The sequence below is a fragment of the Ambystoma mexicanum genome, chromosome 7q (genome assembly GCF_040938575.1).
Source record: "Ambystoma mexicanum isolate Mex_15411 chromosome 7q, UKY_AmexF1_1, whole genome shotgun sequence".
NCBI classification, from domain to species: Eukaryota; Metazoa; Chordata; class Amphibia; order Caudata; family Ambystomatidae; genus Ambystoma; species Ambystoma mexicanum.
Genome location: NC_090941.1, coordinates 901,371,434 through 901,394,434, shown reverse-complemented (window position 1 = coordinate 901,394,434; position 23,001 = coordinate 901,371,434). Strand labels below are relative to the sequence as shown.

At 46.6% G+C, this 23,001-nt stretch overlaps 1 protein-coding gene across 6 annotated transcripts in view; it reads right to left on the bottom strand.

The window, feature by feature from the left end:
- The window catches only part of PICALM (phosphatidylinositol binding clathrin assembly protein), a 1,182,846-nt gene that overhangs the window by 683,772 nt on the left and 476,073 nt on the right, over positions 1 to 23,001 (bottom strand). For all 6 annotated transcript variants that reach the window (XM_069639772.1, XM_069639773.1, XM_069639770.1 and 3 more), the window contains exon 7: positions 8,770 to 8,876. In XM_069639772.1, coding sequence (XP_069495873.1) covers positions 8,770 to 8,876 — 107 coding nt within the window. The remainder of the gene's footprint in view (positions 1 to 8,769; positions 8,877 to 23,001) is intronic.

Sequence of the window (23,001 nt, the reverse complement as noted above, 5' to 3'; positions counted from 1 at the left end):
GTCGGAAGGGAGAGGAGTTTGAAAGATGTGGCAAGGACTGTGCAGCAGAGGAGGTTGCTGGGGGAGAAAGAAGCGGAAATAACCAGGAGTGGAGGCGGAGTGGTCAGATGATGGCAGAGGTTATATCGGAGAAGGAGGGTGTAAAGGGCTGGAGTAGAAGGCAGTATAAGGAAGAGCTCGTAAGAAGTTGAAGGAGGGGGTTATATCTGGAGGAGGAAGTAGACGACTAAAGGAGGAAGTTCACTAAAGGAGGAGGTGGCTGAACGGCAGGCTGTGAGAAATCAGCAGACATTACATCTTAAGGAGGGTGGGGGCATTGTGACGGAAGGAAAGAGCTCAAGGAGGCAAAACATGCAGTGAGATTTGCAGTCAGACTCAGAAGTAATGACATGTCAGCCCTAGGAAGACAGAGGAGGTGGGAGGCAAAATGGTTAGAGTACTGAGGTCTCTAGACACCAGTCGATCCCAAATATATCTGGAACATAAGAGGGGCCTGGGGTCCCAGCATTAAGTTAGACAACTCCTGGCTCAAGCTCTACGATCTCCAAAATATTCAATACTACCAGCACATTGTGGAACAGAATACTCTCTCAGAGGACCCACAAAACCGACAAACCTTGGACAATTCTCCAAATAATAAGTCAAGGGCATCTAGATATTATCTAGATAGCTGACCCCGGAGGAATGGTCACCCGGAGAATAAAGGGGGAAGGAAAGCACTAAACGGATATGACAAGACAAACCTTTATTGGCCAGGATTTGTGCTGTACTTTTATTGGTGCTGGAGGACCCCACTTTTTGGCTGTTGTCAGACTATTGTGACTTCTCCAATAAACGACTGAAACCAGTTCTTCACTGTCCATTGTGAAGGGTGCAGAGTTAGGAGACAGACACAGGAGTGTTAATTTACTTTGTTCACTTTTATTCCAAGTAAAAGAAAAGTGGGAATTGGGGAAATGCCTCGCTAACCCAAACACGAAGAGGGGTTTACCTACCTCAACAAAACTAACTAATGTGTCTGTCAGAATGTCCAAAATAAAGTTCTGTCCTGTGTCCAAAACCTAGTCTGTCCCTCACACTAACTCAGCAAAAGATGAAATGGGGAAAAATTTCTTGATTTGTCCTCTGCAGTCTTCCTTTTTAGTTCCAAAAGAAAGTTCACACGAAAAGCAGGCTAGTCCAAATAAATAGTTCCAATAACAAAAGATATCTTTCAATTATGAAGTTCCTTACAGTTCAAAGGGGTTGCTCCTCTTCCCTTTGGTATAGATGAACAAGTTACTTCTTACCTTGTAACGTTCTTTCGATGGGATGTTCCTCCGACGTATTCCTTATCTTTGATAATACGTTTCCAGCTTGCTGGCCTCGGAATTTTTTTTTGTAGAGGGCGCTGCGCGTCGACGTCCGCCGAGTCGATGTCCCTTGACGGCCACCGTATCGGCGCCGACGTCACCATGCCCATAAATAGCCACGTGCGGCGTCCGTTGCTCAGTTCCGTTTTGTAGCATAAGAAAAGTCAAGCCTGAATTGGTTATTGACCTTGAAGGAGCGTAAACTGCAACCACATGGGAAGTATTACTGCGGGGATGGATTGGAGGGGCGATAAGGAATATGTCGGAGGAACATCCCATCGAAAGAACGTTGCAAGATAAGAAGTAACTTGTTCTTCGAAGGGATTTTGTCCTCCGACGTATTCCTTATCTTTGATAAGACTCCCATAGCAGTGGCATGTAATTGGAGGTGGGAGTAAGAATGCCATGTATCCCTTTAGGGATGGACCGAATGTAATACGGCTTTGCCAAATCTGGTCTCTTGACTAGTGGAGGAATCCAGGTTGTAACATTTTGTGAATGTATGTGCGGACGACCATGTGGCAGACGCACATATGTCTCTGACCGGTACCCCTCTTTGGAGGGCCGAAGAGGCTGCGATACCCCTGGTTGAATGAGCCCTAAGATTTTGGGGTGGCTCTTTCCCTGCCAGTTTGTAACATTCCAGAATGGCCAAAATAATCCACCTGGAAATGGTTTGTTTTGTTATGGGTAATCCCAACTTGTGACCTGAGTATCCTACAAACAGTTGGTCTGCTTGCCTGATCCTAGCCATTCTGCTGATGTAAAAGCTTAGAGCTCGCCTTGGGTCCAGCCTATGTAGCCTTTCTTCCCCTTTCCCCGGATGGGGAGGAGGGTAGAACAAAAGGTAAGGTAATTTTCTGAGTAATATGAAATTCACAAACCACCTTTGGGAGGAAATTAGGCTTCACCTGTAGGACAACTTTGTCCTTGTGGAAAATTGTATGTGGGGGTTTACAGGAGAGAGCTTGTAGCTCGCTCAACCTCCTAGCAGATGTTAGCGCTACCAATAGAACAGTTTTAAGCGTGACAAATCTCAGCAAACAAGAGTGAAGTGGTTCGAATGGAGTGCCCATTAGGAAGTTTAAGACTAAATGTAAGTCCCATAAGGGAACTTGGAATGGTTTTGGAGGATAAACATTAGTTAATCCCTTGAGAAATTGTATCACTAGAGGTAGTTTGAAATACGATGGTTCCTCCGCAGTGCGCTTGAAGATTGAAAGCGCTGCGAGATAGCCTTTTACAGTGCCAACTTGAAGGCCTGAGTTTGCCAAGTAGAGTAGAAACGATAACACCGTTGGTGTGCCACATGAAAAGGGTCGATATTCTCTTCTCTACACCAGCTGCAAAATTTGTTCCAACGGCAGTGGTATAAAGACTTTGTTGCTGGCCTTCTGGCTGAAAGCAACACCTCCATGGCGTCATCAGGGAGATCCCAATCCTTGTACCTCACCCTTTCAGAAGCCAAGCGTGAAAGTTGAGGGTTCTGATGTCTGGATGGAGAACCTGACCTCCCTTCTGCGAGTGGAAGACGGATTGGAGGGCAGATGGACATATCTAGAAGGTCCGGGTACCACGTTCTCCTGGCCCAATCCGGGGCAATTAGGATCATGGTTTTTCGGAATCTTCTCAACCTCCTGATCATTTGAAGAATAACAGGGACTGGTGGAAACGCATAAAGAAGTGGAAACTCCCAGTCCAGTCCACTACGAACGCGTCTCCTAGAGCTCCTCTCGGGGGAAAATCCCTTGAACAGAACAGATCGCACTTCCTGTTGGTGCTTGTGGAGAACAGATCCACCTCAGGGTTTCCCCAAAGGGCGAAGATCTCTTGAAGGACTTCCTGAGCTAGCTCCCACTCGTGGGAGACTGTGCTCTGCCTGCTCAGAGCGTCCGCTGTCAAGTTCTTCTCTCCGGCTAGGTGGACTGCCGATAGAGAGATTCCTTCCTGAATTGCCCAAAACCAGAGCTGCATTGCCTCTCTGCACAGTGGCAGTGACCCTACGCCTACTCTTTTGTTGAGGTAGTGCATGGCCACCGTGTTGTCTGTCATTAGGACATTTCTCCCCTGTACTGATGGCAGGAAAGCTTTCAGCGCTAGTCCAATAGGTTGATGTGTAGTCTGGACTCCGATGGAGACCAACGACCGCTGATGGTCAAGTCGTTGGCATGGGCTCCCCACCCCGTGAGTGAGGCATCTGTGACTACTGTCATCTCCGGCCATGGTTGCCAAAACAGTTCTCCTTTCAAGATGTTCTCTGGATAGGCCCACCATTGAAGGTCGCGGGCTACCTTGTCCGGAATCCGGAGGAGATCTGTTATTCTCCCTGAGAATTGCGACCACTGAGTTCTCAGTGCCCACTGAAGAGATCTCATTCTCGGGCGAGCCTGTGGCACAAGGAAAATGCAGGATGCCATGAGGCCTAGCAACCTCAGAAAGTCGAAGGCTGGGATACGTTGGGCATTTTGAAACTTGTTGACCATCTGCAGAATATCTTGAGCCCTCACCTCTGGTGGCGAGGCTTTTCCCAGGGAAGTGCCCAGGACCACTCCAATGAACTGGAGTCTCTGTGATGGTATCATCTGTGGCTTCTTTAAATTGAGGGAGAAGCCCAGTTTGTGAAGGAAGTGGCAGACATAATCTAGCTGGGTCTGAGCTTGTTCCGAAGATACAGCCCTGATCAGCCAATCGTCCAGGTAGGGGTAGACGTGGATCCCTTCCCTCCTTAGACTCGCAGCCACTACCGACATTAGCTTGGTGAAGACCCTCGGGGCGGAGGTCAGCCCAAATGGCAGAACTCGAAATTGATAATGAGAGTCGCCAATTGCGAACCTCAGGTATTTCCTGTGTTTGAGATGGATTGGCACATGGAAATAAGCATCCTGAAGGTCCAGAGATACCAGCCAGTCCTGGAGCTGGAGGGCCTGAAGGATCTGAGAGAGAGTTACCATCTTGAACTTGTCCTTCCTGAGGAACTTGTTCAATTCTCGTAAGTCCAGGATGGGTCTCAGTCCTCCGTCGTCCTTTGGTATGAGAAAGTAGGGGGGAGTACCAGCCCTTGTTCCTGTCCGCTACAGGTACCGGTTCTATGCCACCTTTCTCTAGCAGGTCTATACTTTCCTGCAAGAGGAGCAGATCTGGAACTTTTAGAGAGCTGTTCCCTGGTGGATGACTCCGAGGGATGTGTAGAAAGGGTAGGCAGTAACCCTGGGCAACTGTCTCCAATGCCCAAGCATCTGACGTAATAGCCTGCCATTCTGTCAGATGGTGAGTTAACCTGCCCCCTACAGGTGTCTTGTGTGGAAAAACCTCAGAGTGGGTTTGGGGGCGGCTGATGCAGATGCCGAGGGTAAAGAGGCACCTTGCTGCTGCTGCGGCCTCAGTACTTTTGACCCGTCCACCTCGGGTGGATCTCCTTTGGCCTCTTTGAGCCGGCTGTCCTCTGCCTTTCCCGAATGCGGAATAATAGCGAAAGGACTTTCCTCTCCCAGAGGTTCCTGAGGGGCGAAAAGGAGTTTGGCGGATAGCAGCTCCTAAAGATTTTGCTGCTGCTTTAGATGTCTGCAACGTTTCCAGACTGTCATCAGCCTTTTTTCCGAATAATGAAGAGCCGTCAAAGGGCATATTCAAAAGTCTGGCCTGTACATCTGGAGCAAAGCCAGACTTTCGCAACCACGCATGCCTGCGGATTGTTGTACTTGCCGCCATGGCCCTGCTGATACCGTCAGCGGAATCAATGCCAGTTTGAAGTGACTCGCACATGGCATCTTTGCCATCTTTAATAATGTTAAGGAAGGCTTCCTTTTCCTCTCCTTCGGGTATGCAGTCAGCCGCTGATGGAGCACACTCCCACAGTGTCCGACTGAACCTGGCGAGCGTACATGTGGCGTTGATGGACTTCAGAGAAGACTTTTTTGCCATAGAATCGTACCCCTTGTCATCTCTATCCTGTGGGACAGTAGGGTAAGCGGTCCTGCTGCTTGATGAAGTTGCCGCTTGGACCACCAGGCTCTCTGGAGTCGGGTGTTTTCGATAAGTATTCAGGGTCAGCTGCAGCTACCCTATACTTGGCTGATAATCTTTTATTGACGGCAGGGATAACTTCAGGAGTTTCACAGTTAGATGCAATCTTTCTTTGTAAGGCTGTATGGAGGGGAACACAGGATCCTCCTGTGGACCTTTGTTTAATATGTCCGTCAGGTCATCCTGTTGAAAAACAGGCGAAGGCGCAGACTAACCCATCAATTCAATAATTCTTGCCATCAGGGTTCTATAGGGTGTTTCGGCATGTTCCCGTGGGTCTGGCTTAACAAAATCCACTTCTGTGGAAGTGTCCAGCCCACTTGCCTCATGTAATGACTCCTGTAGGTCTTTCAACCTTCTTTCCTCAGAGGTGAAATCCTCTGAAACAGGTAGTGTGGTCCTCTGCAACCCGAAGGTTTCCTGGTCAGAATCTTCCCCTTCTTCATACATTGAAGATAATCCAGGGCACTCTGACCTCTAAAATGGTATAAAACCCATTTCTAAGGCAGAAGGAGCCAAACTCGTCATTATTGGGCGAGAAAACGTCAATGTCGTCGACGCCGATGTGACAGGTTTCGAAGGCGCCGAGAACGGCATTGAGAAAACCGGGAGAGGCCTCGAAGAACTCGAGAGGATCGGGATCCTACTCGAGGATATCGACAACGGTCTCGGCATCGTGCCGGAGGCTCTTGGAATCATTGTTGGCTGTGGAGTAGCCATGGTCTTCTCTTTCATCGGCGTCGATGTCGGCATCGACGATGGCGTCGAGTCAATCGACCGATGCATCAAAGAACTCTTCGACAACGGCGTCGATGGCGCCGATCCATGCTTCGAAGGGATCTTCGACGACGGCGAAGACGGTGCCTTCTTATCCGATGGCCCGTGGTGCTCTCGGATGGAATGTTTCGCCGGGTGCTGCGACTCGCAGCGTTTTGATTTTTTGGGTTTTTCACCCGGGGTATCACCCTCAGCTGTCTTCGAGGGGGTCGAGGCCGCTTTCTCGAAGACGCTTAACATTTTCTTCCTGAATTCCTCCCACTCAGCCTGAGAGCTGTGTTTTGTGGGGTAGGAGACCCTTTCTGGGGAAACAGAAGACGAGGAAGGGGATCTTCGACGTCTCTTCTTTGAGTGTCTTGATCTCGACGAATGGTGGGAGCTACTTCGAGATCTAGAATGGGAATGTTTTCGACGTCGAGGAGACAAATGCCTCGACCCGGCCGAAGAAACTTTTGAGGAGGTTTTGACTGACTTACCTCTCTCGAGCTTCCCCTTGCGCTCCTTCAAGGCTTTCGCCGTCATGGACATGCAGTCCTCACACTCCGAACAATGGTGTTCGGCTCCCAAGCACCACAAGCAGATCCTGTGTGGATCCGTTATCGACATTTTTTTACCGCAGTCTCGTCATTTTTTGAAGGCGGATTGCGGCGTTGTCGGTTCCGATGAAGATGCCATCGAGAACGAGTTGGTATATTCGAGTAGATGCAGATTAGATTATCTGACTGAACTGAGCAATGATGTTCCAAGGACCCACAAAGCGTGGAAAAACGGAACTGAGCAACAGACGCCGCGCGTGGCTATTTATGGGCATGGTGACCTCGGCGCCGATATTTCCGAGGCCAGCAAGCTGTAAACGTATTATCAAAGATGAGGAATACGTCGGAGGACACAATTCCTTCGAAACTTTGCTTTTAGATAACTGCTTTCCTCCTTGTCCAACTTTAGGTTGATTTCACAGTCTCGGTTTACTCTTCTGCCAAGCTTTGTGTAAACCTACTGCATACATAGATTCTTTCAATATCCTGGGCTCCCTGCCGAGCTTCACATTGATCCACAGCCCTTGGCGTATTCTCCTGCCAAGGTCTGTGTCTCAATTTATTTGCACTACACTTGGTTCACTAGCCTGCCATGTGCTTCCCATAATTTCTAAGCACACTCGGAAGTAAAATAACTTTTGTTCCAAAGACACGTGTGTCCAACTTAGTCGGTTTATTAAGTTTGGTTTTATTCCTTTCCCAATGGCCAGTTTTAATGCAGTCTTTGAAGATTTATTATGTGTGTTGTCGCTTGGGGTTTCCACGTGCCAGTCTACATATCTTTTCGCCACTTCCCCGAGTTTTCGGAGCCCACTCCCCCCCCACATGGTACCGGTATGAGGATGCAGTATGCTGCTCTTTTCGATATCGTGTGGAGCTGTACCTCGTTGGATTCTCCGCTCTGCCGTTCTGCTCTGCGACGGCACCAGTCCAAGAAGCAGTCATCTCCCAAACTCCGAACATTGTCTGGATGCTGTGGGTCGGATTCCCACCGGTGGGAGATCTTGTAACCGGGTTCCCTGCAGCATTTGCTTTACTGTGGTGAGCAGCCTTTTCCCACTTGACTCACGCGGGCGGTACCTCCAAGTGAGCCTGTTGTCTCCAGGAGCAGCTTTCCTCGTCCTTTGCATGCTCTCGTTACCCTCAACAGTCATGAACCCCTTTTGGGACACATGAATTTCAGGAGGTTGTCAGTGAAGTTGCGGGGCTATGGGAGAACAGTACCCGTGGGGCTCTGGTGTCTTGCCTCGGTTCTGCCAACCACACTCAGGCAGGTATTTGCCAGGAACGTCGCTTTTGTACCTTCACATGTCCCCCGCTCTCCACATTCATTACATGTCAGCAGTAGTAACTTTCCTTTGTTTCACTGTTTCTTTCTTTACTCAGTCTCTCACTCGCTCGCTCTGCTACTTCCACTATATCTCCATCCACTGCAGCTATCGATAAGCAACTCCAGGTTTAGTCCTTTTGTTATTGCTGGCTCCCTTTGATAACTCGGACAAAGACTAGAGCATTGGTATTGCTCGTCATTCCTCCCTGCTCACGGGGCCTCCTCGTCTCAGTGAGGTATTCATTAGTTTCTATGGGATTTTTCTTACTCCTTCTCGTCCTAGTACTATTGGTCCAACTTACTGGTGTCGTCGTAGAATAGTACATGGATTGTGGTAATATTGTGAGACTTGAGTTTGGGTATGGGGTGGGATTTTCTCTTAAGTAAAGGGACAAGACCCTCCGACTCGTCAAACCAGTCATTTGTATCTCCCACCTGGCCTCTGGTACAACATCAAAAATCACCATATTCATTAGTCAGATTATGCAGTGCACCTATGCTTCTCTTGGACAGGAAAATAATTATGCAAACGTTGATGTTAATGGAAACAATGGTAAAAAAAAAATAAAATTATAATCACAGGGGAAGAAAGGTGTGATTTTGAATTGAAAAAATATGTGGAAAGACAGAAAAATACTTGTTAAGCCATATTGAGGAAACAGATCAAAGGTCTGCCTTATAATAAACACAGCCATTGTTTGCAAGGGGTATTACTATCCCAAAACATTGATCTTTTTGATGTTAAGCATACCTCAGCAACCTTTAAGAACTCTGAGATTCTTGTCATTCTGGTAAGGAACTTCTTATAGATGTCAAGGCCTTCTTTACATTGAGTCTTTTTCATGTCAAAATATTTTTCTGAAGAGGAGAAAGGATAATTTCAATCAAACAATGTGTAAGATGTACTTACTGATGGTTATAATTCAACGGAAATCCTATGAAAATAACCATCATGATAAATGGAAAACATAACTGTCCGTTTTAATGCAAAGCATAACAGAATTACAAAATCTGGACTGGAACCATGACACTAAGGTGTGCACTGCAACTCTCCACCCTAGTGTGTAACTGTTAAGAGCTTTAAAGCACCCCCTTTGCTCAAATTTCAATAGTAAACTAAACTGTAATTGAAAATTATTCAAAAGGGACAAAGACCATTCCAGCAAACATGTATACGTTATCAGATGGTGATATGACTCCATCAGCCACCGACAAAGACCAGAATTTACCGACATATGTGCTTTGTTATTATACAAAGCACAGCCACACTTTCACCCACAAACATTCTCATAAAACATGCGCAAAAGCCACTGCATGGAAACCTGGAGTTTCACTAAGACACCACTTTAGAAAGATACCCAATGAACCACTGATTATATCTATCTGATACTGGCACACTGAAGAATCTGCAAAAATGCATTCTGCCCTTTAAGATATTATTCAATAAATGTTTAAGCATTGATCGGTGCCAACCAACTTGTTGCCACTGTGATTCCTTCACTGTGATCCACACTACGCAACCCACGGGCAATCAGAAATGAACTGCTGCATGAATGAAAAACAGTAAATACAGTTTTAAAAAAAATACAAGCCAATAAAAAATGTTGACAATAGTCTTCCAGAATGCTTAGTTAGTGTATCAAACATAAATGTAAGCCTCAAACATGCTCCCATTTCACTGTCATTGTAAAATACAGTTGCTCCCATCATGCATCAATGCACCACTGGGATCGATAAGCAGGAATTAAAAGAAGCTTCCGGGTATCAGGGATCCAACATATATAGCCTGTTTCAAACATAACTTCCACAAGAGAAGCAAACTAACTTGGTGTCCCTTGCATATGGCTCTTTATATTTTAGGTTACTTGTATTTATGTTTATTTGTATAGCGCCATTGACCTCAGGCTTCAAGGCGCTTACATAAAACACAAATAAAAGACAAGACAAAAATACTTCCCTAATCAATTCTACTCAAAAGGAAGAGTTTGTAAACATTTCCTGAAAATGGGTTGACGTTTCTCCATATGCAGTTCAATTGGCAATTCATTCCATGCCTGTGTGACCAATATTGGAAAGGAACTACCATTCCCTCTTGTTCTTTTGAAACTCAGAATTATGAGCTGTTGAGCACTGCTAGACCATAGAGTTCGATGAGGCTTGTAAAGTTCCAGTTTCTCTTTCAAGTAATGAGAGGCATCTCCAAATAGACACTTATGTCCCAGCGTGCAAATTTTGAATTGCACCCTTGCTGCTACCGGGAGCTGGTCAAGTTCTCTCCGAGCCTTAAGATACCAGTTCTTTCGGAGATATTGCAGATAATTCGAACCGCATCGTTTTGAACTATCTGCAGTGTCGGCATAATAACTGCTCGGACCAATATTTCACAATTTTTCTAGGTTACTAGCAAGCTAATTTACTAGGACCGTCAAGTAATAGTATGAGTTTTTCACTGCATAATTCATGTGGGCATCCGCGTTCAATGATGCTTCCATAAATATCCATAGGGTTTTCACCTTCTCAAAGACTGGAATATGACATCTTTCAATTTCAAACTTTTTATAGGCACAACTCTGTGCCCTGGCTTGCATGGATCCATACACCATGAGCTCAGTTTTTGAGCTATTCAGGCAGAGCCAATTGGTCGACATCCAGTCTTTGATAACCCTATAGACTTGGTTCCGTTTCCCTAGATCCGTTTCCCTAGATCCTGAGCGTTAACACTGCTGAGTTCCATTGTCAACTGTACATTATCGGCATAGTTAGTACATTGTAAACTGAGCTCTTCCATTTTGACAAACAGTGGTTTAATATAAATATTAAGAGTGACAGCGACAAACAAGCTCCTTGAGGCACCCCATAGAATATCGGCAATAATTCCGATGAAGCACCCCCCTCAACAAATCCTGGATTTCTTTCCACTAAGGAAGGAATCCATCAACTCAATCATATTCTGCAAACAATCACCAGCATTCACAAGTGTATTTAGTTGCAGTTTCTGATCAAGCAGATCAAAGGCTGACGACAAATCAAGAAAGATCAGCAACCCTCTACCATTCTTTTCCAACTTAGTCAGCATCTGGGTTTGCAGATTTAAAAGTGCGCTCTCAGTGCCGCAATGACTACGAAAGCCGGATTGCTTTGTATATAACAATTTGGAGGCTTCTAGAGGTCTTTGTACCTGAATCATAGCAACATTATCCATTATCTTAAGCAAAAAGGGAGTATTAGTGATTGGCCTAGGATTGGATGCCTCCTTAGTCCAGGCTTTTTAACAAGAAATGTCACCACTACCTCTTCAAATCGAGGATGGAACTGATCTGTGATTAAATTCACAAATCTAGTAAGGAATGGTGTTAAGACGTCCCCATTTTCCACGATAATTTTGAAGGTTAAACAATTTCCAGGACAAGTAGTAGCGCACATGTCCTTCAAGGTCCTTTCCATATCTGTAACAGAAACGGGGCAAAATTCAAACAGCCCCTGGCTATCCCTATAACGCTCAGTACCTTCGGTATCTTCCAATAGCGATACATCATTTGTATTTAGGTTCTGGACAATTTTATTATGCGCTAGTAGAATTTTGTCAGTGAATGCCTGTTGAATTCTTGAGCAGTCATCCATGTCCGGCACAAATTGTCTTTCCAGGACATTGGGTTTCTCTCATCTCAAACATTTCAAAGCGTTTCTTTGTGGCATTGTCGCTCTACCTATTTGATCATTAAAAAGCTTTTCTTTGCCTCAGATTTTCAATCTTTACTCTTTCTCAATCAATTCCCACATTTTTTTTGTTTTCCTCTGTTTTATTTTCTGACCATGTGCGTTCTGTCTGACTTTTGCTTCAAGTATCGTCAATCCTTCAGTGAACCAACCGATGATGAGGGCGGTCGCATATTTTTTTTCTTTTTTTTAACAGGTGCAACTTTGTCTAAAAGGCTTCAACAAGAACTCTATATGCGTTTGCTAGTTTACTAGGCAAGTCCTGGTCTGTTAGATTCATAATCTCTTCTAAGCAGGTAGTCAGCTCGGAAGTTTACATTTTTGTGAAATTTCTGCGACAAACCTGCTTAGAATGCTTATGGCTCTGTTGCTGGGGAGCTGGCAATTGCACTTCACATACAATAAAACAGTGATCTGACCAGAACATGGCATGGTATTTACAGTAGCAACATTCATGCTCCTGATAGCGACCCAGTCCAAGATGTGTCCCTAAATATGTGATGGTCTGAATTATGAATATGAATGTCCATATTGTTTAACATGAGCTCTAGATCAATAGCTTGTTTTTATCCTTGGGATCTGCTCTCCATCCATTGAGAACTCCAAAAGGAAAGTAGCACAATGAGGCATGTGTAGTAGCATAAGTGCCCGAGAAGGTCATTAAATAATCGCATCTGTGTGTGTGTGGGGGGGGCGGTCTCTATAAATCAAAATGAAATTCACACTATTGTTATCATTAGGTGTAATTTTGGTATGGGTGATTTCACATCCATCACATTCTATTTTACTTTCATACATCCCCTACAGTTTTTGCAAATTGGTGGTGTGCCTTGCACTTATTACTAAACTACAAATTGTGCCAATGTTCTTGGTACACGAGAATGACTCCGACTGCTGGACTAGGTTCACAGTATCTGGTTGTGATTTGCCTTACAAGTTCTTTACTTGGTCCCAGTACTTCAGCGATACAGGATATCCAATCCTCTCTGTATCAGAATGTTCCCTGTTTTTCATTCCAGGGGAATGACTCCCCTCCTCTGGGTCAAATGTTCACAACACAACACTAGTCATGCCAGGCGCGAAGGGGGCAAGCCGGTCTGTAGCGGGACGTGCCAGGCATGCGTTGCTGCATTTCCAGTTTGCAACCATGGGAATCCAGGAAGTCTTGGCAGCCATAGCTGCAGCCCGAAATATTTTCAGCAACCATGCTGCCCTCATCGCAGAAAGGGTTCCGGTAGGCTTTTTCCCCACTTGCAGTCCCTAAATCTTTCCCAGTATACTTAACCACCCCGCCCTCCTCACCCCCCCCCCCGTTGTCCAGGGGGGCGATCAGGCAAACCATCGCTGTAGCTGCCATCTCGAACCCCCTGTCACGCCCTAAGGTCCGCTGATTTGGCAGATCGGGTCCTTGGAAATCTGGTTCAGCCTGCCTCGGTGCCCGCTTTCTCCGTTGACAGTGAACGGAACCTCCCCACATGCAATCTGCATACGCCCGCTTTCACCAGTATCCAATTTACGCTGCATGCTCTTGAACACTTGTTCTTTGATTAAGCATGCCCACGAGGTCACAGACTTAATGGAACATAATAACTGAGACATATGCGCTTTGACAGAAACCTGGGGCACCAGCGCCTCTGGTCCATCCCTCAACGTAGCCATACCAGAGGGATACGCTATGCTAGGACAAAATAGATTAGATTAGAAGGGAGAGGTCGCATGGTTGCTTTCATTTAAAAAAAAGTTCTCTCCATCTGGGAAGTAAGAGGACAAATTATTGAAGGTATTGGAAGGTAAGGTACAGGCACTAAGAGGCCAGTCCACCTGACTGCTTTTAAGACAGGGCTGAAGACCTGGCTGTTCTACTGAATCACCTTCTTTGACACGGATAACGCCTCTTAGCCTGCTCAGCAGGTGACATGTACCTTTTTTTGTTTCATGTTTTTGTTCCCCTCTGTCCGCGCCCTTATGCCCCAGGGTCCATGGTTGCGCTTTACAAATAATTAAAAGTTTTTCAAAAAGTATTGGCGTCCTCCTTAGATTTTCAGCTGTGAACACATTTTTGCTAACATTAAGTCAAAGACATATCCTAGTACCTGGGCATCGGAACGTAACCCTGAGCTAACGCGCGCATAACGCTGCACCAGCTCACGAGCGCAGAGCAGTGCATGAGATTTGCATGACAATTAGCCATGAGGAGGAACCGCGTAGAACAGTGCGGTTAGACCGCCACGTGCGGCAGATCGCACATCCACAATTCGGATCACTCAAGGGTCCGCGACCCAGTGAATCCACCAGTACAGTGCGGGGCCACATGCGGCTTATTCCGCATGTGCCGATCAATAAGGGCGTTAACCTGCGTACTAACTCATAGTGCTCGGCACTGCTAGCACACGCAACAGGGTGAAGAATTAATCAATTGCATGCTGGCAAAGTATTGTTTAAGGTGTGTGCAGAAACACACCTTGTAATAATTCCTTGCTCTCTTGCAGCAGTAATACGCTCCAGACAGATACCGGACCTGAGAGTACGCAGGCAGGAGGCCAGTGCTCAATCCAGAGATAAGTCTCTTTAAACTCACTATTGTGCATAGTGTAAAGTGTAATGTATGATTATTGTGTTCTCCTTCGTCCCCTTCCCTATCCACCACCCCTCTCCTAAACCTCTCACCGGTTACCCTACTGCTGAACCTATCCAACCAACGTGTTCCTAACCCTCTTTCCCCGCTGGAGTCTCAGCGCCTTGTGTAAGTTAAGACTTGCAAGCGTTCAGACTGCGGAGGGGATGGTTGGTCCGTGCCACTCCTGAGCCTGAAGACTGGAGCCCTGACACTAAGACTTTCTACTCCTTATAGTTTTTCCGTAATCGCACTCGACGCACTCGGAAAAAGTGCTGCGAATTGAAAAACTAGCTCAATCTCCACCTGTTACAAATCGCTGTCTCTTGCTTGCATTGCTGAAATTTGTTTTCAACCTGATAATCCCTCATGAATCATTGCTAGTGTTGACCTGAACTAATTCAAAGTAGCTGCCACCTAATCTGAACCTCCTACAGGGAATGAAAATCATTTTTAGCATATTTTTCACTTCTTTGCTAATCACATGTAAAGGTGTTTTTGCCTGTTTAAAATCATCCCTGTTTCTCTAAGCTTGCTAGGGGGGAACTGAATTGGTATTGCATTTGATTGTATTCCTGAAAATTGTGTGCTCTCCTTCCATCTCCTTATATTGCATAGGGGGGGAGTGAATTGTCAAAAGAAAAAGTGATCATATTATCTCTTGTGGAAACCATCTCAGTTATTTCTGTGCTGCATTCTTTTCCATCATTGCATTTCCTTGAACCCATAAAGCATTCTCAGCTACCTTATCCTCTCTATACCAACTCCAAAGTAATTAAAAAGGTGTGCTAGTGTATTATCCATAGTTGATCACGGTCATATTCATAAGTGTGCTATCAAATATTAATTTATTCATAAAAATGTGATATATATCTTGTTTAATTTTCAATAAATCTTTTAATTTGCAAAACAAACCTACTTCTTGGCTCAGTGAGGTCAGGGGGATTCAAAGAGAGGGGCGTTATACAAGGGTTTATCATCCAGATCTATGAACTTGTCATAAAAATATATAAATAAGGGCTTCCCTTGAGAATCCCAGACTAGGCATTGACTTAGTTGGAGTGCTGAATTGAAGTCACTTAACAATACCAGGGAGTTCCCTACCTAGTCTAGGTTCTAAGGGAACATCTCCTAGCATACACAAAACTGGCCCTCAAACTAAACAACAAAACATTCAAAATAAATTATAAACAAGTGTTTAACAAACAACCAGTAACTATGACTTTCAGCTGCCCTGGGTAAATCCCTTTTCCCAAGATTGTCCGAAGTCAATCTCTCCAAAGCAAAGTCTTGAATCATTTCTTGAGAGTTCCAAAAGAAACAAAAGTTCACCCAAACTTAAATACACTGGCTATAGATCTTTGTCGTCCTATTGAAACTTTTGCCTTCCAATTCCAGCAAAGAAAACGGCACCAATGGTAATCCTGGATATCCTCCTTCCAGAATGGTACTGTTAGAGTTCAAAGACAAAGTACCACTTCGGCTTCAACAACTGTTAATCTGGTCATCAACTCTGCAGTGATTTGTCAGGTTGCTTCTTCTCAGGGTGTTGCTACTTCTTGACAACCCCCTTCAACTGCTACTACTGTGGACACAGGCTCTCTTGCTAAACAGAAGCCCCCCTGCTTCCACCACTTTTAAATCAACATTTACTGACAGTATCAGACAACCACAGTTCTCAGATATGCTTCAACAAGGTACTTCAGGCAATTTAAAGATGACAATCTTTGGCCTCCACAGGAAGGCAAGGCACTCTTCTTTCCTTAGGCTATAAGAAAAGGGCAGCCTATTTGCCTCTTCTGCCTGTCTTATTGTCACCAGTATAATCTGTCTTTGCTTCCAGACTGCTTCTCTCTCAGCTGCAACAGTCTCAGCATTACGGATTGTCAACTTTATCTTCTTACAAGCACCCAGATCACTTCCCCAGCTTTATTCACACCTTCTAGGTTCCAGTAGCTAACCCAAAGCTGTATTACCACTCTTCCAGCTTTGAATAACCTTGCCACACTTGTATCAGAGGGCACTGGACCTTTAACAACTTCAACGACTTCCAAAGACGGGTGGATATATTTTAATAGGACTGGTTTCACTCTAGAAAAGGATTTGCCTACTGGCTTGGGTAATGCTCATTCTCTTTCCTTCAGCAACTTCTACAATTTATAAAATACTTGTTCTGAATGCTACAAGGTTCAAGCGTCACAAGAGAAACAGATTTAGGTACACCTGACCACTCTGATGGAGATTTTCAACATTACGGTCTGTAAGGACTTGCATTCCCTTTTATTAGTAAGAAGGTATACTTTGACTCGCATTGGGAATCATAATTGTCCACATGCGACATCTCTTTGTTGTAATATCTCTTGTAACAGAAGTCAGTTTAAACTTCCTGAGTGATTTACCAAAGCGTTCTCCCTTCTCAATGGGAGACACAAGGCCATTATAAAGTTCAACAACATAAATTAAAAGCTTTTGTTTACGCAAGCACTTGCTTTAGGAGTGTGTGTGATACATTTCCTTTGTTCTTACGACTTCTGTGAAAAACCTAAGGGTCTTTCCCGGCCTACTCCCCGGAAATCTTCTAAGCAGATGGTCAGGGGCGGCCAATCGCTTTTGGATCACAGCCTTGGGGATGGGCCAGCAAAGGAAGGATCACTTGGGTCCTCAGGGATTGGGAAAGGGGCCCAAGGGCGAGACATGGTATCCCCACTTTTCTAGTCCTAATCTATTCTACCCGCCCTCTACTGTCGTAGGGTACTGCCATGCATGTCCTGCCCCACCCCAAGACCTTCCAACAATTCTCGAAACAAAGAGAATTTAAAACTCCAGGACAGCATACTCCTTTTTCCAACTACGACAGTGACTTACCGTCCCGTCCCTCTGATATTATAATCTACAGTGAAACCCAATCCTTTCATTCCCGGTTAACCTCATTCACTGAGGGTACCAGAGTGAAAGAACCAAAACCACCAACCTCTTGTTATCATCGTGATGCGGTAAGGAGAAGATTTGACATATCACACCCTAGCACTGAGAAACCTAACAGTAATACCATCTTTCTATCATAGCGACACCCCTAGAACTGGGACTGATAGCCCCCTTTCTCTGACAGTACCCTATGTAACCCCTCCACAGTCTTCAGAGGACCTATTAAGACATGCAACCTTCATCTCCCCAAATATCACTCCAGTGCTGTGACGAGGAAGAGGAAGTCAGAAAGAAAGCATACTTCCTATATGCAAAACCACTATGGTATTGGGACCAAGAAAACGCCAGCATACCCTCATACTCAATGGACATGTCCCAGTAACAAGGCCAGGCAAGGTCAGGCAAGGGAAATCAAGCAGACTCACCTGCAGCCTGTAAACTACTCAGAAGAATAAAAAAAGGGCACACTCTTTCAGAGGGGGGAGAGAGAGTTGGGATGAGAGCTGAGATGCCGTGGCTGCCACGGACCAGATGGACGACATCACAACACAGACGCGGAGGGTCTGGATAAAGAAATACTTTGGACCTGCGTGGCTAAAATACTACATCTCCTGGGGCGTGGCTTGGAACCACCACAAGTGGAATGGCTTCTTAGGAGCTCCGGAAAGGCCCACCGCGCCGCTGCTACAAACACCGCTTCCAGACCCCGTTATGGAGAGAAACTAAAACGACCTTTGCATGAATACCGCCAGCAGCTGTCTACCGAGTGACCCCGCGCCATGGCCGGATTAGGAAGTTTCGGCAATTTCTTTTACACGGGTCCCCGCTCGTATCCAAGATGGCGGCCGCAGAGCTCAAACAGAGGAGTACCTCCGTGCGGGGGTGGGGCTGGCGCGCTAAAGCAAACGAAGCTGCCTCACACAAACAGCTCTCCAGCCCGCACTGACTCCAGCACTCTCACGCCCTGAAACCGGGACAACCCCAATCATCCCGCACAGCCCCGGAGGCAGACCATTGCACGTAGGACTGTGGGCCTGCATAGAACTGAGCCAACTTTACCAGAAGCTGTTCGGCCCCGGCTTTCTTCCCCACCGCCTCCCTTCTATCCCGCACGGGGGGGTACTGGCTGCGGTCGGCCGGGATGGAGCTGCTCCTCCTCCGGGAAGTGGAGAACGGCAAGCGGAGAACATCTCATCAGCTCACCCCTGGCGACCACTCTGGCAGCGACTGCCCTCCTGCTAGCCAAATCTCCAGGCCCAGCCAGATGTACCTACCACAACGCTTTTCCCGCTTTACCCCACAAGCCACGGCCGGATTGCACCCAGACCTTCAGCCCATCGTTCCTCGACACGCAGTGAACCTACACCAGCACAGATCACCCGGATCATATCTCACTGGGCCTGAAAAGCTGCATACTTGCGGGTCGACACGGAGTCTTCATACCTCTCGGAAAACACAGCAGTACAGCACCGACATCTTTAAGGTAAGGTGAGTCGAGGGGAGGACTGCCCGCTTGTTTCATTAATAACAGCCCCCCGAACAACACTGAACGCGAGGGGCACCACCCGCCTAGCCGCGGCTTCATTCCCCTCTGCCTATAAGTCCACCGCACCTTCTCAGGTCATTGGGACCCTTCTTACGGCACGCTGAGGCCCGCCGCACTCTCCCCCCATGGTATACTAGCAATAATCCCACGCAGAAAGTCCTGCCACAGTGACCCAGCAGCTCCAAGATGTCAAGAAGCGGCAAGGCCTTTAGGCAAGCGGACATTGTCTCCCTACTACGGAGAGATCCAGAAAGGGGGACCTACCAGAAGATCCCACCAACACCCCCATGTCTGCAGCACCGGCATCAACCCAGTGCCCATCCCAATCAGTCACTAAAGCCGACCTGCAAGATCTACTGTCAGCCTTAACTAAAGAAATCCAAAAAAGCGCAGAAGAGGTCACTAAGAAAATGAACTGGCGGGTGGGAGAAGTAGAACACCGAACGGCCGAGCTTGAAGCAGAGGTCTGTGACCAAAGATTTGAAATCGATCAGGACAGGGACAGGATCGCGGCCTTAGAGGCAAGATGCAACCTCCTAGAGGCAAAACAGGAGGACGCAGAGAACCGCTCTCGGAGGAATAACATCCGCTTACGAGGAATACCATCCTCCATCCCAGATGCAGAATTAAAAAGCTATGTCACAAATCTACTTCGATTTATAATTACACTTCCAGACAGCGCACCCTTGGAACTAGATCGGGTGCACAGAACCTCCCCAAGAAGGGAATCCACATTCCCACCGGATGTACTAGTCAGAATCCATTTCTTTCAAATGAAGGAAGAAATTATGCACAAGGCGAGGCAAATGCGCTAGATCACGTTCCAGGGCTCCGCAATCTCGCTCTATCAGGACCTAACCGCCTCCACGCTCCAAAAGCGGAAAATCATGCGACCTCCAACGAAATAGCTACGAGACAGAAAGATCCCGTATCAATGGGGTTTCCCGACCTCAGTCAAATTTAAATGGGAAGGAGCCCTGAGGCAAATTCACACACCTAAAGAGGCGGATAAATTCATGGGCCTCAGAAAGTCTGACGGGGAGTCGGAATCAGAAGAACCGTCCCGACCCCCTCGGGAAAAGCCTCCCACAGGAGAATGGTCAAAAGCCGGCAGAAGACGAAGACTCTGGGGTCCCCCTAAGAAAGACACCTTGCTGGGATGACCAACCTGGCAAGAACTTACCCGAGTCCTGGCAACTCCATCTTGTGGGGAAAAAGCCTCCAGAATCATCAACTCTCGTTTACGCCAACAGTGCGGGAGCAAGGAGGAGCTCCAAAAGAATTCAGATCAGCGGCCCAGTTGGCCATCGTTAGGCGCCTTGTGCCACCAGTTCCCCAGTGGCAGCAGGACAATGGTTCTACTACCAGTTCAAGTTGGGGGGGAGGGGGTAAGGGGGGGGGATAAACTATCATGGCAGCCAGCCTGGAGAGGAGCAATCCGAGCCCCACAGGTTCTGGCCTCACAGTCATCCTCACAGCATATTGCACCAGCAACTAAGCTTCCACCAGACCAACACAGCAAGTGATTGCTGCTAACAAACTCTTTGCCCAGGAGCGAGAGCAAGGCCAACGACACACCGGACCCTATATTGTATACCAATGACCGATACAAGTGAAATAGTGATACTCACGTGGAATGTCCAGGGCCTGAACTCGCCAAAAAGCGTAAATCAGTAGAACACAGGCTGGGTTAGTTATCGGGCGACATCGTACTGCTCCAAGAAACTCACCTATTGCAGGAAGGCGAATCCCGAGTAAGATTCAATAGATATAAACAAAGAACATAATTTGCCTCCTCCAGACAGAAGAGAGGACTTGCAATCCTATTAAGCGACAAAGTCCCACTATCAAAAATCACCATAAAAAGAGACCCGGAAGGCCGCTTCCTCCTTCTAAAGGGCCTGTTTGAAGAACTTCCTATAACCATCGTCTCAGTTTATAGCCTCAATGCATCTCAGGCCAACTTTATCGCAAAGCTAATTCCGACCATTCTAGCCTTCCGTGAAGGCCATCTGATCATAAGTGGTGATTTCAACTGCATGCCAAACCCACAATTAGATAAAACTCTGCCCCCTACGAACACAGACTTCGTGCAAGCACTAGCAATAACCAAATTGCTAAGAGAAACCTAATCCGTCGATGCATGGAGGCTATTCAATGACACCGCAAGGGACTACACTCACTACTCATGTGTGCATAAAGGCTTCTCAAGAATTGATCTCATACTCCTATCAGGTGTCCTGTTCCCTTGTCTTAACAACGCAGAAATCCATACCTGCATGATATCGGACCACGCCCCAGTATCAGCAAATCTAGTTATCTCAGGTCAATAACAGCCCGTTCAAAGGCATTGGAAACTTAACGACTCATTGCTATTCGACGAATGCATCCGAACGGAAACCAAAGAAACTATCTCTAATTATTTCAAAGAAAACACGACAGAGCATGCTTCCATCAACATTATGTGGGATGCTTTGAAAGCGGATGTCAGAGGCACTCTGATTAGTCCCGGGGCAGAACAGAGAAGAGTCTCGAACATCATGCTGGAGGGAAAAGTAAAGCAATTGGAGAACAAACTGAAATCACGCAACTCCAGGAAAACGGAGAGAGCCCAGCGAAAACAGCGCTGGAGATGCATTGCGTCGACCGCACAGCAAAAGCATTAGCAAAGCAATTCTAATACAGCAAAGGGAACAAAGCAAACAAAGTCCTAGCACAAAAACTGAAAAAAGTCACTGCCCGAAACAACATTCTGAAACTAAGAAGGGAAGATGGATGGACAGATGTTCTACTTCGATTCAGAGAAAATCGAAGAACTATTGAAGCACCACAAATCAATCATGTCCGGAGAACCCACGGCACTAGATAATCTAACAGACTATCTATGCACCATGCCCTCCAGGGAGACTACCCTGTTGGACTCCCTAGAACTACCCATCTCTACTGAAGAAATCATAGACGCCATCAAATCTCTCAAAACAGCCACCCGGGCACCGACGGATTATCCGCAAATTTCTACAAAAAATACGCTATAATTCTAGCACCTCAGATGTCGGCCCTATTTAACTCTTTCCTTACCTCGAAGTCAACAACCGACTCAATGGCTGAATCCATTACAGTCCTGCTACACAAACCTGGAAAAGACCCCAAACTAGCTGCCTTGTACCGGCCCATCTCACTCCTAAACATCCACAGGAAGATTTTTGCCAAAGTACTGGCCAACAGACTGGCTCCAGCCCTACCAACCCTAATTGATCAAGACCAAACGGGATTCATCCCTGGGAGAAGTACCCACGACAATATTAGAAGGACGATCGACATTATCGGGAGTGCCCACAAACTAAAGGTAGGAATGGCCGCCATATCCTTAGACGCACATAAGGCCTTTGACCTGGTTGACTGGGGTTACATCAGGGCAGTCCTGAAACACATGGGCTTTGGGCCGAACTTTACCACATGGGTAATAGCCATCATTCTCCCACCACACAGCTGAAGGTCAACGGCACAAGGTCTAGCAAAATCCACATATCCAGGGGCACTAGACAGGGTTGCCCACTCCTCCCCCCTAATCTTTGCTCTCTCCATGGAGCCCTTTGCAGCAAGAATCAGGCAAAATACGAACATAAGTGGGTTGTCCGTGGGAGGCCATAAATATAAAATTGCGCTGTACGCTGACAATGTTTTAATAACGGCAACAAACCTGGCATTGTCCATGGGTGCTATATGGGATGAAATTTCAGAATTCGGGACTCTATCAGGGTTCAGGGTAAACCTATCCAAATCCGTAGCACTACCGGTGAATCTCTCTAAACAGGAAAAAGACACTCTCAGCCCCCTAATGCCAATCCCATGGTCATCAGGCCCAATCGACTATCTCGGGGTTCGCATCCCCAATGACCCACTGCGCCTATACTCAAGCAACTTCCCGCAACTGATCAAAGATCTTCAAAAAGATCTCAAAAGGTGGAAGCCACAGGAAATATCATGGTTTGGCAGAATCACAGCCATCAAAATGAATCTGATCCCCAGATGGCTATACCATTGCACAGCACTCCCAATCAACATCCCGGGTCCAGCCCTCGCAGCCCTGCAAAAGCAAATCCAAGCATTCGTTGGGGGGAGGGGGGCGGGGGGACCTCGTATAGCCAAACGAATAATGATGAGAGGAATTCCACAGGGAG